Source organism: Calonectris borealis, chromosome 2, assembly GCF_964195595.1.
Source record: "Calonectris borealis chromosome 2, bCalBor7.hap1.2, whole genome shotgun sequence".
Taxonomy (NCBI): Eukaryota; Metazoa; Chordata; class Aves; order Procellariiformes; family Procellariidae; genus Calonectris; species Calonectris borealis.
In genome coordinates this window covers 162,544,451-162,562,390 of record NC_134313.1, presented here as the reverse complement: position 1 = coordinate 162,562,390, position 17,940 = coordinate 162,544,451, and the positions used below count along the sequence as shown (strand labels likewise).

General features: G+C 41.2%; 1 protein-coding gene across 2 annotated transcripts in view; it reads left to right on the top strand.

Moving 5' to 3' along the window:
* Window positions 1-17,940, top strand: part of DPP6 (dipeptidyl peptidase like 6) — a 424,225-nt gene that overhangs the window by 314,082 nt on the left and 92,203 nt on the right. For both annotated transcript variants that reach the window (XM_075144168.1, XM_075144169.1), the window contains exon 7: window positions 1,775-1,856. In XM_075144168.1, the coding sequence (XP_075000269.1) occupies window positions 1,775-1,856 (82 nt within the window). The remainder of the gene's footprint in view (window positions 1-1,774; window positions 1,857-17,940) is intronic.

Below are 17,940 nucleotides of genomic sequence, written 5' to 3'. Positions count from 1 at the left end.
ATGGGAATTTTGTGGCTGCTGTTGGTAGCAGTTCAGTATGACACTTACCTCTTCTCTTATCCATACCTTACAAAAATGACTTTAGGCTACCCATAAAGACACCTTCTGGTTAAAAACCATGAGAAGAAAAGACATAATTTTACTCCACCGGCAGCAGTTGTGGGTGACACTTTGCCTATAGAGCCAAAAGCTATCTGGGTACCCTTCAAGCTTGAAGGGTCAGTGCTCAACAAACTCCTCTTGCCCCCCCCCCCCCATTCCTAATGGGTCCTGTCTGCATCAAACCTGTCATCTTGAGCACTTTAACGTTTAACCAGCTCCATGGACCTCTTCACAGGGCCCTTGCAGACATGGGTTATGGTTTATAACCACTGATGCGTACCTTCTAGCAGGAGAGCAGAAGTTGCTGTTCCAACTGCAGGAGTTATGGAAGGGGGAACCTGTAGGCATCAGTGTCCTCATCTAGGATCTGCCCTGATTCTAGCTGGTCTTTGAACAGGAGTTCACAGGAAAAGCTAGTTTTTTCACATTGGAAAGACCGCACAAAATCAATTTCTAAACACTCCTCTTGCTGCTGTCTTTGGACTTGCTACAACAGCCCCAGTGCAGCAGGAATGTGCAGCCAAGGGAGTTCTTGCCTGAAAGGGCAGAGCTGGAGGGTAACTGTGGTACAGCACCAGGTCACAAAACGGGCAATAAAGAGAATTCTGTTAGTGTCCAATTATTGCATTAGTTTTGTTCTGTTTTGAAAATATCGTCTGGAAAACATTGCCTTTAATGAAGAAATAAACTCTACACAAGCAGAGAAGGCCTTTCGCTTAAAGGCTAGGCAGGCTTTGGCTCTTTTCTCTGGTTTTGGGTGATGTTGGCCTCAAATTGCCCTTTTGTTCTTATTTGTAGACCAGTGATGATAATGCCCTTACTTTTTAAAGCAGTTTGAGATCTGCTAATGAGGTATGCTGTATACAGGCTTTATTAGTGTTCTTGTTTGTAGAATATTACTATACACAGAGTTGTAGCAATGTGACTTCAGAATATGTAATGTAATTACTTATGCTGAGTATAAATACCATCAAGGCAATGGTGTCTGTGCTGTGATAAAATGACATTATGCTGCTGTGACATTTACCAAAAAAGCCTCCTTTTTCTATATTGCATTTGCTATGTCTCACTGATGTTCTGCTGCAAAATGAAGGTAATGGATGAAAGAATAAGAAAAGCATTTTGATTTTATTTTCTTAAAAAATGAGACATTTGGTATTAATAGGAGCTTTTCCGTTCAAAGTCAGGCTGCATATCAGTTGTTATACAGTTGTTGAACTTTCCTGCAGTCATGTTCAAAGGAAAATTATTAGGCAGAAAAGCCATAGGGTGAAGAAGATGAAATTATGTATTTCTTGTGGCAGTATGATTCAAAGATATAATTATTGTTTATCCTTTGTGGACATCATCAGTGTTGATAAATACAATTACTTTGTTTGCCATCCCTTGACTAATTCTTAAGGCTCAGGCAGTCAGCAGTGGAACTAATGTGTTTAACTTTGTATTAATAAGAAAACAGAAATTGTCAGTTAAATATTTGATCTTACCAACGCTTGCTAGTGGTATAGTGCTTACCTTACAGTAAATCAATCTACTGAAATCTGTCACTAAATATTAGATGATTCCAGCTGAAAGATGCCTTACAAGGTCATGGTGGATTTCCAAAACAGATGTGCACCAGCTTAAGTAAGGACATTCCTGAAGCTGAAATTTTATTTTTCTCTTTTTGCAGGGATCCCCAGAATTTGTATCCCCCTGAGGTCAGCAATGCAAAGCTTCAGTATGCTGGTTGGGGTCCAAAAGGGCAACAGCTGGTAAGAGAAAGAACAAGTGTGCAAATGAATTTAGAGACCATGCTGCTATTGTTTGGAAGTAAAGAAAGAATAATTCTTTATTGACTAGTTTCTTGAAACCTGTGTGGTAGCTTCTAGCATCTTTTTTGGGATTGTTTTATCATGTAATTTATTTGTAAAATTCCCCAATATATAAATTTACTGCAAAGTAATTGTGTCTACAAATGCAGAGGAAGAACACTTTATGAAAGCTCTTTGAGGGGATGCACCTGCTTCTCCGAATGTTGGACACAGGACAGATTATAGACATAATAGACAACATGATTTAGTTAGCATATCATTGCTTCGCAAGGGTGTCTCCAGGCTGGCAAACTTGGCAGTAAGGATATTTGAATATTAGCATTTGGAGAATGCATCTCTAGAACAGAGTTGCCCTGAATTTGCCCTGTAGATATTTCCAAAATGGACAAAAGTAGAAGTGTATTCTGGAAAGTTTGCCTAGCAGGCTTTAAAAAATCCCACTTGTCAGGGATTCATTGCGTATCATGGAGCCTTTCATACTGCAACAAACCTGAAATCTCCAGTGTTTTGTCCCTCGGCCACTGCCATCTTGGATTTGCCCATTTTATAGAGCATGTATTTCCTGGCCAGATCCCCTGGCTTTGTTTCCTGGTGCAAATCCAATATTAAGATTTTGCATATGCCAAACACTCTTTCTACTGTAAGAAGAAAAGAAAAAGTGGCAACTTCTTATTTTAGATGGAATCTTTATACCAAAAAATGAGTTTTAAAAGCTCATTATCTGAGAAAATCTGTCTCCTGTCCCCAGTGCTCTCTTGGGGATTTTTTGTCTGTGTCCTTAACTAGATTGTTTTCAAATTCTATGATTTTCAAAACAGCAATAGAAGACATTATCATTGCCAGTCTGCAAATCAGGTTGGAGGAAACAGATACAGGAGCAGGAAACTCTCTCCTCTGCTCCATCAGGAAAATTGGGTTTGAGAGAGTCATCGACCTCACATCTGATAGGAGTGGAGATGCAGCAGCCTTTGCCTCTATGCAAAATTACTTCTGAGGAGCTCATTTTTTCTCATTGCACACACGTACGTGCCCCACTTTCATCCTCTAACATGTGCCATTTCAAATTCCTTAGTCTGCTGCCCAACAAATCACTGCTGAGCAGTTTGTACCGATTCACAAGAGATTGGGGTCTGATGCTGACCAAACTCTTTCTTTTATACTCATTTGTGAAGACTGATGTGTTCTTGTCATTAGGCTTCTGGTCAGCTGAAAATGTACAATCAGTTGATAACACATTATGTTCAACAACTAGAGACTGCCTTTAGGACGTGGCAAAGAAAGGAAAAATAGCCCACCGTTTTTTTCTTCACTGTTCACTGCTTTTTTCTATTTTCAGTCTAACAGACTGAGTTTCACAACGTATAGCGAAAGCTACATCTGCTAATTGAAAGTTAACATCGCATTGTGTTAGTGATTTCCTCCATTTCGCAAGTGAATCTTCCTTTCTTTAATACAGTTTTGCTGTGAACTTGTGTACCTTGAATCACAGCATGTTACTGATTCACATTCACGTTAGTTTTACCAAGCTGAATGGGTGTACTTAACTTCCATCTTAGAAAGATTTACCTTTTTTCTGGCCAAAGTCAAGATGACTGATTTACTTCCTCCATTGCCTTCTCTACCAAAGCAAATTAACTATACAAAAAGGAAAAATATTCATATCAAAATGGACAAATTATGTATACAACAGGACAGTATATACAGCCCAGGAGAAGTGTCATCTTTACTCCCAGCTTTATCCTTTAATGCTGAAATAATTGATACCACTTTCCACCAATTTTAATTAAGAAATACAGTGAAAACTTAATTACCTAAGACTTCCCCAAGACATCAAGTTTAGTACATGTCCCTTCTGTGGGACGCATGACAGATTTTTTTTTTAAGTAACTTCAAATATTCCTGTTACTATTGAATTCCATATGAATCTTGGAAATATCTTGCAACAGTGGTTTTTTTCCGTATGTTTCTTTTTTCTTCCAAATTAAGTAAATCTGTTGGCCTGTAGTTCAGCTGTATTCCCTGTTCCTGCACTTGGAATCAGGGTTGGTGAGGAGAACTCAACTGGTAGTTTTAAGCGTTATCTTGCATACCTCTAACATATGTGCTTTTTTGCTCTTTTCCTTGCCAGTCATTTACCTTAAAATAAAATTATGGCTGCAGTTTATAAAATAAGCAGGCATTTACATAGATCGATATAATCTATTTATAGCTAATGATCAGCAGAGAATTGCCAGAGAAAAAAGAAGTTTTTTGAAAAAAATCTGCAAGCATTATAAATGAGATGATAGAGAAAATATAGAATGCTCACTGTTCTGTATTTCAGGACTAATTGAGTTACTCAGAATGTAATTGCCAGGGAAATTCATGTCTCCTTCTGTGGGGACAACATCGAGTGCAAAGGCAGAGAAAAATTAAAGTCTGTTTAAACTTGATGGTGTGAATGTGTTTGCTAAAGGTAGGCTGGGTTGTGTTGCAGGAGAGGGAGGGGAAAAATGTCAAATGGGATGGAAAGGAGTAACATGCTGGGAACTACATACCAGCTCCCCTGGTTCTAGGTGGTTACAGGGCCAAACGCTTTTTAGAGTATTTTAGGGTGGTCATACAACGCACGAAGGTACGTGAGCGCGTGCCAGCTCCGGTGCTGCCCTCAGCAGCCCCCCTCTGTGCACTCTGCAACCCGACCAAATGCTGCGTCCCCCAGGAAAGGTGGGAGCAAAGGGTGGGTGGGGTTTGCATCACCTTGAAGATACCCCAATTTTCAGGAAATAAAAAGCTTTCCCCTTGAAATCTCCTGGTTTGTTCTTCTTTGGCAACACAAAGGAGAGGCAGGGCAGGCGAATAAGAGGGTTTGGTTCAGAAATTTTTTATTCCCTTTGTGCCTTCTACTTCATCCTTCCTAGGGGAACTTTTGGTCACTGTGTCTGGTCGCTCTTTCTCTCTTGCATGTCTAATCAATCAAAAAGAAACAAATCTGAAACAGAAGCAGCCTGAATGATCTGCATTCTTTGTGATTAAAAATAAAGGGTGGAACTTTCCCAGGAGCAATTTTCTATTTATCTTGTTTTCTTTTTGTCCTTACTCATTAAATTATATGCCAATTTTTAGATGATGATCTCCTCAGAGCATGGTTCTTGACTTCTTACTAGCCTGCAGAATGCCACACATGCCAACAGAGCTGTGTAAATAATGACAGATACTGGATCTGAGAAAATCTATGTCAGAAGATCAGAATGCAAAAAAGCCCTCACTTCTGGCACCTCGGAAAAATGCTTCAGCCTTTCTCAGATCTCAGCCGAAGTCTTAACAAATTAAGTCTTCCAAAGCTGTTGGAAGAATTGGGCCCTTACCAGTATGAGCTCCTGAGTCAATAGAAAGAGAGCCGCTAACTTCAGCGCGAGAGAGAACACATGTCCTAAATGCGGCTGTTATTGAAGGGCTCATTCCTCTCATGTGTGCTACGACATGAGCCATCATTTATGCCCTTGTAGAATGAGTGAAAAACTGTTAAACTGGAATAGCAGTGTGACATATTCACTTTTTTGGGGTGTAAATGACTATGCAAAATGTCTATGAAAGAAATCCATCCTTTCCGTGGTGCACCCGACAGCCCAAAGTCCCCCTCAGTATTCGTTGGCATCAGCCCCCTGGCCTTCAGTGTGGTGCTCGGTGGTTTTCAGTGAATAGGCTGTCTTATCCTCAAACAGTTTGTGTGATACTTTCTAGAGATACGAGGATGTTGGTGGCATGATAGGACTGCAAAAAAGTGTCAGGCTGTACCTTTGCCCTGTTCTGCGTATGCTTATCTTTGTAAAAATCTTCACTCCTTAGATTTCCTCTCTTTTTCTGATCTTGCCATTTATGACTCAACAGCTACCCACTTTTGGAGTTTCAATTCTGCCACAAAAAAGCTTCTGTTAATTGATCTTATTGGAATATTTTACCAGTTTCATCACGTTACATCTTTTAGAGCAATGTTCTGCCCACGTGCAGAGGGCTCACGTGAGGTTTCCCTGGTACATTTGCCCCAATAGTATCTACGCAAAGGTTAATAGTTACAATGACCCTGAACTCAGTTTTCATAAAACTTGTGTGGCTGACAGGTTTGCACCCCTCTATTTATCAAAAAGAAAATAAGTACAGTGTGAAAAGGTTTCCTTTGCTGGTTTGCTTGGTAGCATGGCTGATGTCAGGGAGTGCTTTATCTAAGTTATCCCAAAATAAGCACATCCAGGTTCAAAATATTTGCTTTAAGGACAAGCTAGGTACATACCTGGACCCTGTTGTCAAAAGGAAGGAGCAAGCAGCAGGACTGCTCTGATAATGTGCAGTGAATATTTGCCCGCTCTGACAGCACTGAAGTACAGTTCACAGGAGTTGTTAAACTCCAATTTCAAAGGCAGAAGAACTTCTGCCGTGCTGCTATTTTCCTTTTTTTTTAAGTCAGAATCTGTAACAGCCCTGACAGATACTAATGATAACGGTGACACATCAGATGCTGGGGAAAGCAGTTCTGCACAACTTCAGAGGCAGCAGTTATAATTCAAAAAAATCTCTCTCATAGATCATAGTATTTATTCTTCAGCAAAGAGAAACATTTTTTTGAGGTTTTCCTAGCCAGTCAGTCTTTTACTGTTTCCACTGTTTCTTTAAAGTACCCAAAACATACGGGAAGAGGATTATAGTTGCTGGAAGTTTTGTACGCCCTTGCACTTACTGCAACCCCACAGTCAAAATGGGTTTCTCCTGCACTCATAGTCAATAAACCTTTTCCAGTGTCAACTCTTCTGGAGCAGGAACCACCACCTTTTATTCTTGTAGATTATGCCGCAATCAAGTGTATAATTGGTTCTAAAGTAATAGATGTTATGTTTCACAGCAGGTGCAGAAGTTGCATTAAGAAATCTCTAGTTCAGTGAAATGCAAATGCCAGGAAAAAAAGGGAGGAGTAAGTCTTTCAGCCCCTACCACGTTAAAGGTTTGCAGGTGCTCTCAAAGAAAGAATGCTAATGCTGGTAAACAGCTTATTGTCATAGATATTACTGTCTAAAAAGTGCAATACAATTTAGAGAAATATTGGAATTCATTCATGTATAAAACGTTTGAATGATAGATCCTGCTGCACAGGGCCAGAACCTATCCATCTCATTTGTTGTTATCCACTTTTTTTCAACACTGTAGCACAATGTCTTCCTAACTAGGATATCTAGATGCAAAAAGCTGGTTAAGTGATGACACCTGGAACTAAACTGGAGTGACTCCTCTAATTAGCAGGTTTTTCCTTGCCTGAATTCGTGCCTGTCATGCCGGCTTAGTTCCAGGCAGAAGGCTGCATAGATATCAAGTGAGGAGGACCATTTTCACAGGAGGTACTGAATCATCTGCTGTTTTTCCTAATCCAGCCTGGCTTTTGAACTGCTGTGTGTATAATTGCTGTAAGTCTACTTGTCTCCACCATTATTTCATAGATTTTTACATCATTATTTTCAAGCTGCTGTTCTCTTACCTCTTCTTTTTGCAATGACATCTGAATCAATATTTAGCTGTGGTCTGCTGTATGTAATTATTCTGCCTTGGTTATCTTGCTAGTTGCAAGGAAGAAAAGCACAGCCCCCCCGCCAATGTCTATATAAGCCCTATTTAAGCATGGTGGGGGATATAAGACAGCTTTTTACATGGTTCATGCATTCTGGGAAAAGCAAGAGTTTCAGAATAATGAAACTCCCCCTCATCCCCTTTTCCAGTGTCAGAATATGAATTCTTCAAGGAAACCCCAGTAAGACATATTACACATACACTGAATACCTGGACAGGTTACTCTGGCTGGGGATTCCCCTTCTCCTCTCCCCCCATTTTATTCAAAAAATTCCACTGGAAAACTGTTGTGTTTGTTTTTCCCTTTGATGCTCTGCTTTTTGGTTACAGTGGCCATAGTGTCATATTTTTATTTTTGCACATCCTTGTAATTTCCTTTGGCATCAGTGGGCTTGACGTGTTCGGGCCTCGTTCACCGAAGGGAAGCTCTAGCACAGTCAGTGTTACGAGCTCTGCTGAGAACGGTTGTGTCCCTTCCCATCTCGGCATTCTCGGTACTGCATTTTCATCAGTGGCAAAAGAGCAAGATATTTAAGATAATTGAAGATGCTACAATAAATGTTACTGAAAGAACATACAGGTGATTTTATTGTAAATAAGATGTTGCTCTTTTTGCGGGCGTGAAAGATTTCAGAGGAAAAAAAGAAATTTACTCTTTGCCATAGAAATTTTACCAATAAATCAGAAAAAAGTTACTGCTCTTACATCCAAATATGAGAGACGTAGGTTGTTGTAGTGTTCAAGGCATCACCCCTAGAGGTGAGACACTGTCATAGGCTTCCTCTGTGACTTCATATATGTCACTTTTGTTTGTAACTTAACTGGTTAAGTTACAGCATGAAATGGCAATATATTCCTACCTTACAGTGGACTTACAGAATAATTAGATGTTGCAGACGTTCACACTCTGCATTAAGGAAACTGAGTGCGTACCCGCAAGAAATGCATGTGTTGATGGACTTGCTAGCTTAGAGCGATTCACATCTATACCTCCACTATAGGGCAAGTACTGAATTCTCTTCCTTTATATGTTACCACATTTCGTTATATGCTACTGCAGTCTCACAAAGTGCAAAATTCCTATCAGTGCAACACACTAGGGTAGGGTCAGTTCCACTGAAAAGAATTCCCTCCTATTACAGAGATCTAAAATATTGATATTCCTTTAATTTCAATTGTGCTTTATGGATATTGAACAGGTATCCTTTGTTAAGGGCATTTTTCATTTCAGAGATCTAACAGCTAGAACTACCTACTTTGGGTCTGTGCATAAGGGTTTCTGGCATCTTACAAAACCGTGGTTGGTAGATGATGTCCATTGAAATAAGTGCTTATGAAAAGTGTTGCTCTTGGAAAGCTGCTATTTTGTGCCATGAAAATAGTTACCTTTTACTTTAGATAGCAGCAGTCATTGGTGAGTGTATGTTTAAGTGACACATGCTAGGATGCCACAAGCAGGTGCCATCTAAGGGACGATGGAGTAGCGCACCTTCATTTGTGGTGGTGGTCTCACCTTCCCCAGAAACTGCCATTCATCAGAGCCATGAGAAAGCTTCAGAAACAATTCTGTTAGCTCTACCAGCTGCTGGAATAGATGTTGATGGTTTCTATTACTAAACATTGTGTTAAAGAGGAATATTACACTGAATAGCTCGCTGTCCAAGGTCAGATGTGTACCTCGAGGAACCCTGAATCCCAGTTGCCAGTTTCTTTATGCTGACAAGTAATCTGTGTGTTCTCCTTAGACAGATATTCATTCTATAACACAATAAAATATTTAAAATGAAACACTGTATCATCTCACATTGAATAATCTAATTTATAGTGACGCCCTACATAACATCAGTGATATTAGGTTACAGAATACAAGATAATCCATCAAGCAGAACTTAAAAGCAGAATCGGAGTTACATACTAAATGGTACATTTACTGATACATTCTTTAATATAACAAGGCAGTTATAAATTAAAATAACCCCATTAGAATCCAGGGCAAGGAAATCCAAGCAGACATGGTTCTCTTTGTTGAGGTGCAATAAATTCTCTTTTCTTCCCTGAAGAACAGAAAATAGGACAGTGTATTTTTCTTGAAACATATATTTTTAAATCCCCAGAATCATGATAATTGCTTATTTGGCTGGACTCTGGCAGATTCTAGGTGTGATTAGAATCCGTACGTGTTGTGGACTACCCTGCTCACAGAATACAAATGGAAATGCACTGCGTTTGTAATGATGCAGTGTCAAAAATATAGAGAAGCTTGTAGAAACCTGAGAAAAATATTAACGCACTTAAGGACTTAAGCTGGCAGAAGCAAGGCAAAAAATCTCTTCTGTGTCCAATTTAAAAGGAAAAAACTTTCGGAATGTGTCTCCAGATCATAGAATTCAGTCATTACTCCTATAGCCTGTTATATGGGACTTTATCTTGAGTATTGATTTTGCCAATTTTGGATTGTCTCTAAAGACCTTAAAACCCACAGGATCTTACAAACTCTTCTGCTTTCCACAGGGAGCCTTAACATTTCTTGGAGAAAAGGTCTCCAGACTTTAGTGACTACTGTAGACACACCACAAACGTGATTTAGTAAGAATGATAATCTTAGAAAAACCTTAACTGTTCCTAACAAGGAATTGCAATATATAGGCTTTATGGTACATGCTTAATAGCTAAATAATATTACTTGCAGCAGATCCATATTTTCCCTAGACTTTCTTTTGCTGCTGATGTACCTATAGAAGCCATTCTTATTGCCCTTCATGGCCCTCACTGAATTCAGCTCCAGACGAGCTTCGGTTTTCCTAACCCCCATCCATGCACAATCAGAAAATGTCTCTATATTCCTCCCAGGTCACCTGTCCCTGCCTCTACCTCTTGTATACTCCTTTGTAATGTTTGAGTTGTGTCAGGAGCAACGTGCTCATCCACGCAGGCCTCCTGCCTCCTTTGCTTGGTTTCGTACACATCAGGATGGACCATTCTTAAGCTTGGAGGAGGTGATACTTAAAAATCCAACAACTTTTCTGGACCTCTTTTCTCTCCAGGGCTGTGTCCCATTGGATTCTTCCAAGCATGTCCCTGAACAGGCCAAAGTCTGCTCTCCTGAAGACCAGGGCTTAATGCATTTTGTCGTGATCTTTCCTCTCATGATCCTGAACTTCACACGGTGCGCGCAGCCAAGGCTGCCCCCAGCTTTCACCTTCCCCTGCATTTTCTCCTTGTTTGAAAATGTGAGGTCCAGCAGAGCATCTCCCTTCATCAGCTCCTTGATCACCTGTGTCAGGATGTTGTCTTCAATACCCTCCACAGACGACCTGGGTTGCTTGTGCCCAAGTTGTTGTCCCTCCAGCAGGTAATGGTTAAAGTCCCCCACGAGGACCAGGGCATTTGAATGTGAGATTTCTTCCAGCTGAATGAAGGCAGCCTCATCTACTTCTTCCTGACCGGTCAGCCAGTAGCAGACACTCACCACGACACCACCCACATTGGCCTGCCCATTAATCCTGACCCATAAGCTCTCATCTGGCTCTTCATGCGTCACCAAGCTCCATGCATCTCTGCTGCTCTCTCACATAAAGGGAAACTCCTGCTCCTCAGCATCCTGGCCTGTCCTTCCTAACGAGCCTGTATCCATCACAGCACTACAGTCGTATGAGCTGTCCCACCACATCTCTATGATCCTATTGAGATTGTAGCTCTACAACTGCACACAAACCTTAATTCCTCCTGTTTATTCCCCGTGCTGCGTGCGTTAGTGTACAGGCACAGAGAGGCACCCAGCCGTGATGGTTTCCCAGGAAAAGTATGAAAGCTTTCCCCATGGAGTTGTGTGCTCATCTTCTCCTTATTTTTGTGCATTGTTTGAGGTGGGCTTCCTTCAGCCCTGTTCACCAGAGTCTCTCTTGTCCACATCTCCCTTTTCTTGCCAGCCTGGTCTACCACTTCCTTGCCTGACTGTGGGCCATTGTCTCCCTCCCCCGTTGTTCTGGGTTTAAAGCTCTCCTCCCCAGGCAGGACACAGCTCCCAGCCCCAGAACTGGGGCACCGAACCTGGTCTGTAGCTGCAGATCTGTCAGCAGAGCAGGACCCTTCCTCAAAGTGCCTGAAGTCACCACCTTCCAGCCTTCACCTTCACAGGAGTCTCCATTTACCAGCCCAATCAGCTTAGACTCTGCCTGCCCCTCCTTTCGTGCAGGGCCTCAGAGAAGATCCTTCAACATCCTTTTTGACACCCCTGATGTTGCAGAGTCTTCTGACCTTCTCCCACTGCTTCTTACTCTGCTCATGCCCACCTCCTGCAGGCAAGGTGATCATCTCCCCCAGCCTCAGAGAGAAGTCACCTCCAGACCTGGCGAGCCACATCTTCTCTTGGAAGCTCTTAAATGGGGCCTAGACACTGTTCATAGAAATAGAAAATATTTCTTTATTTGAAGACATGAAGAAATGCTTTTCCATTCTCTCTGACTTTGTAGTCTCTTTGTTGATCACATGCGATGAAAGCAAAATCAAGTTCTTAATGTTTATTTTACAAGGGATATTAGCAATTCCCAAGGTACATGGCTAAAATCAGGAGATTTGCACAATTTACAAGTGGTGACTCTTTTGCGCTTCCTTTCATAGATATCTAATCAAGCCACTGAAGGCAGCAGATATTTCATTTGTCTTTTACAGTAACTCTGATGGTTTTCCTTTGCAGAATCAATTAGATTTCCTTTCACTGCATTGATTTCCATGCAGTTAATCTCTTACTACTGATATGAGATGTGTACAAGCCTTCGATCTCCAATGAGAAGTCATGAATACTGGTTTTGATATGTTTATGGATCAGCATGATTCTTATGTGCATCTGTACTACTGTATTCTCTGATTTTAGTGGTCCCCTGGGGTGGTTTCAGCCTCTCTGTCCTGAAAGCCTTCCTGCAGAATCATCTTAAAACTGGTGTAGTCCTCACTTTGGTCTAAACGCCACCTTTGCCCATCTCTGGGCAGGGTAAAGTTGAATTAGTAAGCCTTATCTATTTGTTGCATACCTTCAGAAACTGCTATGTCTTCTAAATCCTTGCCTTGGTAAGGAGTTAGCTTCTTACTTTGAATTAAAGCAAAGATAAACCCTGGTATGAAAAACTGAAACTGTAGCCTTTTCTGTCAATAATTTATCAAGATGTGATTCTCTGCAACGTATTGATCATGTGGAAGAGTTTCATTGGTTCATCACCGGTTTTAATAATGACATTTTGGGTTTGTAGAGAAAAAAAAGTTGATTTAAAAATTCTTTATCTCACTCCTCCATCATAATTGTTATCTGTCTCCTAAATTGCGAACATGAACCATTTGATGGAGAGAATGAAAATATTTTGAAGTCTTTTGTCTTACTTCTTTGTTCCCACCTGCTATCAAGCTATATTTAAATGGCAACAAGAAAAGCCTAATTAAAATACTAGCTCTTATTATGTAAGCTCACTGGTGAGGAGCAGTTTATGGTTTTATTACCCTTTCTGAAGAACTGATAAGAGCTGCGTAATCATGTCATATGCATTAAGAACAACACTCATGACAGAATGCATTAATGGAAGCTATTTGAACATCAAAGTTTCCATTTTATGAGGTTGAAAAGAAGAAATTGGCAGAGTATTCATTAAATAATGCATAGTCAATCAGCAACAAGCTTTAGAACTGATTTTTAATTGATCACACATTTTTCTGCTGCAGTTGATATAAGAACGATAACTGCAAAATGCCAAGACCTTTCCGGTACAATGCTCATCAGATATCCTTGATATCCCAAAGTGAAAACACAATTATCATATCTGCTTCAAGATGCTGCATAGACAAGGATGGGCATGCTAATTCTGTGTAGTAAGGACAAGCTTTAACTTGGAGAAAACAGCAAGGAATCTTTCTCTTTGCAGTTTTTCATTTTCACAGTCCTCAGCTTCCAGGTTTCATATGGCAGTGGAAAAACAGAACTGGCTTGAGAAGGGGCACCTCTAAAATATTTGGATGGAATTAGAGAGCACTAGAAGTGGAGGGGAGAAGGGAGAGGACTTTCTGTGTGTGCATTTCCAGGAAGAGCATGATTGTGCTCAAAGCTATTTGTGTTCGTGGTCTGACATTTCAAACCCCGGTTACATGCTGTGACTCTGTTACAGACCTCAACTGGTTACTTAGCATATAAATAAAGAGGTAATACTTTTCTATTTCCTGGACATATTGGGAAGGTAAATAGGTGTATTTTCCTGAGGCTTTCAGACCAATGTGAGGTGTAACACCATATAAATACGTAGATAGTTAATATACAGTTCAGCACAAAACTTTCCTATCACGGACACCCAAAAAAAATGAATAGAAGATACAAAATTTTAAGGGAGTATCTTACACTGAGAAGGTAAAAAGACAACCTTGATTAAACTGTGGGACCATTGTGGTGTGTTGACCTTGGCTGGCTACCAGATGCCCACCAAGCCGCTCTATCACTCCCCCTCCTCAATGGGACTCAGGGAAAAATACTATGAAAAGCTCATGGGTCGAGATAAGGACAGGCAGATCACTTAGCAGTTTCCGTCATGGGCAAAACAGACTCGACTTGGGGAAATTAATTTAATTTATTGCCAGTTAATTGTAACAGACTGGGATAGTGAGAAATAAAAAAAAACTAAAACCACCTTCCCTTCCCCCCACCCCTCCCTTCTTCCCAGGCTCAACTTCACTCCCAATTTCTCTACCTCCTCCCCCCGAGCAGCGCAGGGGGACGGGGAATGGGGGTTGTGGTCAGCTCATAACGCTCCATCTCTGCCGCTCCTTCCTCCTCACACTCTTTCCCTGCTCCAGCATGGGGTCCCTCCCACAGGAGACAGTCCTTCACAAACTTCTCCAACATGGGTCCTTCCCACGGGGTGCAGTCCTTCAGGAATGGACTGCTCCAGCGTGCGTCCCCCACAGGTCCTGCCAGGATCCTGCTCCTGCATGGGCCTCTTCAAAGGCTGCGGGTCCTGCCAGGAGCCTGCTCCAGTGCGGGGTCTCCACGGGCTGCAGCTTCCTTCAGCGCACATCCACCTGCTCTGGTGTGGGGGGCCTCCACGGGCTGCAGGGTGGATGTCTGCTCCAGCGTGGACCTCCATGGGCTGCAGGGTGGATATCTGTTCCAGCGTGGACCTCCATGGGCTGCAGGGTGGATATCTGTTCCAGCGTGGACCTCCATGGGCTGCAGGGGGACGGCCTGCCTCACCATGGTGATCTCTGCTCCGGCGCCTGGAGCACCTCCTCCCCGACCTTCTTCGCTGACTTTGGTGTCTGCAGAGCTGTTTCTCACATTTTCTCACTCCTCTCTCACATCTGTTGCACAGTGGTTTTACCCTTTTATAAATATATTGTCACAGAGGCACTACCAACGTCGCTGATGGGCTCCGCTTTGACCAGCAGTGGGTCTGTCTTGGAGCCGTCTGGAACTGGCTCTGTCTGACATGGGGGCAGCTCCTGGTGTCCTCTCACAGAAGCCACCCCTGCAGCTCTCTTTCCCCCGCTGCTACCAAAATTTTGCCATGTAAACCCAATACAAATGTTCACATGCACTCTTGATTGAAGAGATAATTGACAGAAAGTAGGTAGGAACCTTAAATTGCAGGTAGATTGATTTCAGGCAGTTGAATCCCCATTTATATACCAGGGTGATGTGGTCCTGCACCATTCAAGGACTGCCTAACCTTACAGAAGTCTGGATTTAGCTCAAATGATTAACTTAATTTGCCCACATATATTCTCATAGGGCTTGTGTGGTGAAATGGGTGGCTGTTGCTTAAGAAATTTGAAGTGATTGGGGTTTAGGTAGAAGAGCCGAAGGAATTAGATGTGGTTAGGACTATGAGTAACAGCATCGAGGCGATAGTCATTGAACATACGTGACAATTCTTCTTTTAGGGCTGTGCTACCCTGCAGCAGGAGGAGAGGGCTTCGGGAGACTTTGAAGAATGTGCACGAGGAAGCCGGAGTCTGGCTTATCAGTTGGGAGGGAGAATGGTCTCTTCTCCAAAATTGTTTTCACCATGCATTTTATTTTTTTATTCCCATATTAATCTACTGATGGTCTAATTTGAATGCATGCTTCAGCTGCCATTACCCTCAAAGAGCTAATGGACCAGATCTTGAGTGGATGAAGATATCTGACATTGGCTGTTTGTACTCAGTGGAAGTGGTAGATACCCAACTTATATGAACTGCATTGACTGATTTTATTTGGACTTGGGAGCACCCACCACACCATAAAAGCTGCTGGAGAATAATCCCCCCAAATTAGGCAGATTTTATCTTCCTTTTTGTCTTCATTGGTACCTGCATCTCTCTGCTGAGCCTACTTGGCATCTGTCTAAGGCAGACTAGATCATGCCATCTACAAAAGGCCACAGAAAGTCCTGCACAAGATGATGCATTGAATCCTGCCAATGTACGTTGGCAATGTACATGGCAGATGTACAGAGCAGGATAATACAAGAACTATTTTTCTTTACTATTCAGCAAAAAGGATTTTACAATAGCTGTAGGTCTGCCTTTGCAGGAGGAAGTATGAGTTCAAGTAAGTATCATGTTGAAGCTGACTATGACTGCCAATAAACAGATCAGTTAGACATGCAGTTCATGGCAGGACAACGCACGTTTTGGATTTCTTCTGTCCCAGTCTTCACAAGCTTATAATACTCCAGCCGATGTGAAATAATTACAGTAAGGATGATTTTATGGTTAAGGCATTGGAATAGAGCTGGAGCTACCCAAGTTTGACTCATGGTTTTGCCAGTCTTCCTGTGTGACATTTAAAATAGGATTTGTCTGCTTAAACATAGGTTCCTAGAGCACCTCAGCAGAATAGTGTTAAATGTATGTGGCCTCTAGATGCTACTCTGAGAGCAGAGGTTTCCCATATGTCCCGTATCATATCTGCCAGATGTTTTAGATGCATGAAGAGGCTTAAAATGGCTCTAGGTGCCTATGTTTGGGCAACTGAGTCTTGTCCCTGTCTCGTTTTTTCACATGTTGAATGGGGACAATAGTACTTCTCTGTCTATTAAAATGATATGCTGTTGAGGTAGGGACTGTCTTTTCTATGCATTTGTTCAGCAACTACAACAGTGAGGTCCACGGATAATTACCTTTACACTTACACAAATATTTTTTACTGATTCTGCAGTAACATAAATATAAATATAAGCATTTCTGAGAGATGCACAGAATTATAAAATGAATCTGTTGTTTTATTTATTCTGCAGAATAGACCCTCAGGTTAACTGGTTTGCCAGCAAAACAGCAGACTTAGAAAGCTTTAACATTAAAAACAGAAAACAATGAAGTACATTATGTTGGATGAGGAGAGAGTAGCATGTTGATTTGTAGTTATATTTCCCCACTCACTGAGTCTTCCATTTTGTGACTGTTCTTTTCAGCCTCCAAGGAAGTTTGGACTGATTTGGAATTTAAAACAGTGTCAAGGCAAGACTTTGTGCTTTCTATACATGAAGGCCAGTTCTTGTTGACCAAACCCTCCACATTAAATGGTCAACCTTTCCATGTTAACTACTCTCTCATAGTGGGTGGGCCTTGCAGTGTGGAAGGCTGCCTTCTAATGTGTAGGAAACATTCACACTTCTACAATGTGCTAATAATTTAAAGTAATAAGCATCCAGGCATTAACTTTATGCTTGGAGATGCTAAATTTGAGTGATGTCGCTCATTCAGTTGACAAGTTATACATGTTAGAAATGATGGGGTAAAGAGAACATAAACTTAGAATGCCACCCTACAGTTGGAAAATAAATAGAAGCAGTAAAAATGCAAATTAATGCGTATAAATTTATTTTCTCTTGGTCTGTGAAGAAATAGGAATTTCACTCACCTCTTTGGCTGGAAGGAAGGTGGGTTGAATAACTGTAAAAGGAGGTGTAGTATTCATCTGCTCAAAATAGTTAGTCACTGTGACTTTTGCAGTGGTCTTAAAGAGATTATTTTCTTTAGATTCCTGAAAAGGTCCATAAATTAATCCATTTAAAAGTACCAGTATTTTAATTACTGCAGCATAATTACTTAATACCATTCTAGGTCAGTTTGGTGAGAACATTACTTCAGAAGCCCTTAAAAAGTTGCAAAAACATTTTAAACGAATCCTCCTTAAATCGATCAGTGTTGTTAAGGCTCTTGTATGTTTTAAGTTAATTAAGTTTATTTTATTGTTAGTTTAAACATTTACCTTACTGTATAACTTTATCTTACTGGATAAATACTTAATCTTTGATTTAAAGTTCTCCTCCTGTCTCAGGCTTGTGGTCCAACCAGTCTAGGTTTTTTTCTCCAATGTTAGTTGTGTCACACAAAGATGTCAAGAGGTTTGAAGTAATCAGTTCTAACACAAGTTGCAAACAGGCAGAGATTTCTTCCCAGCCCACATCAGTTA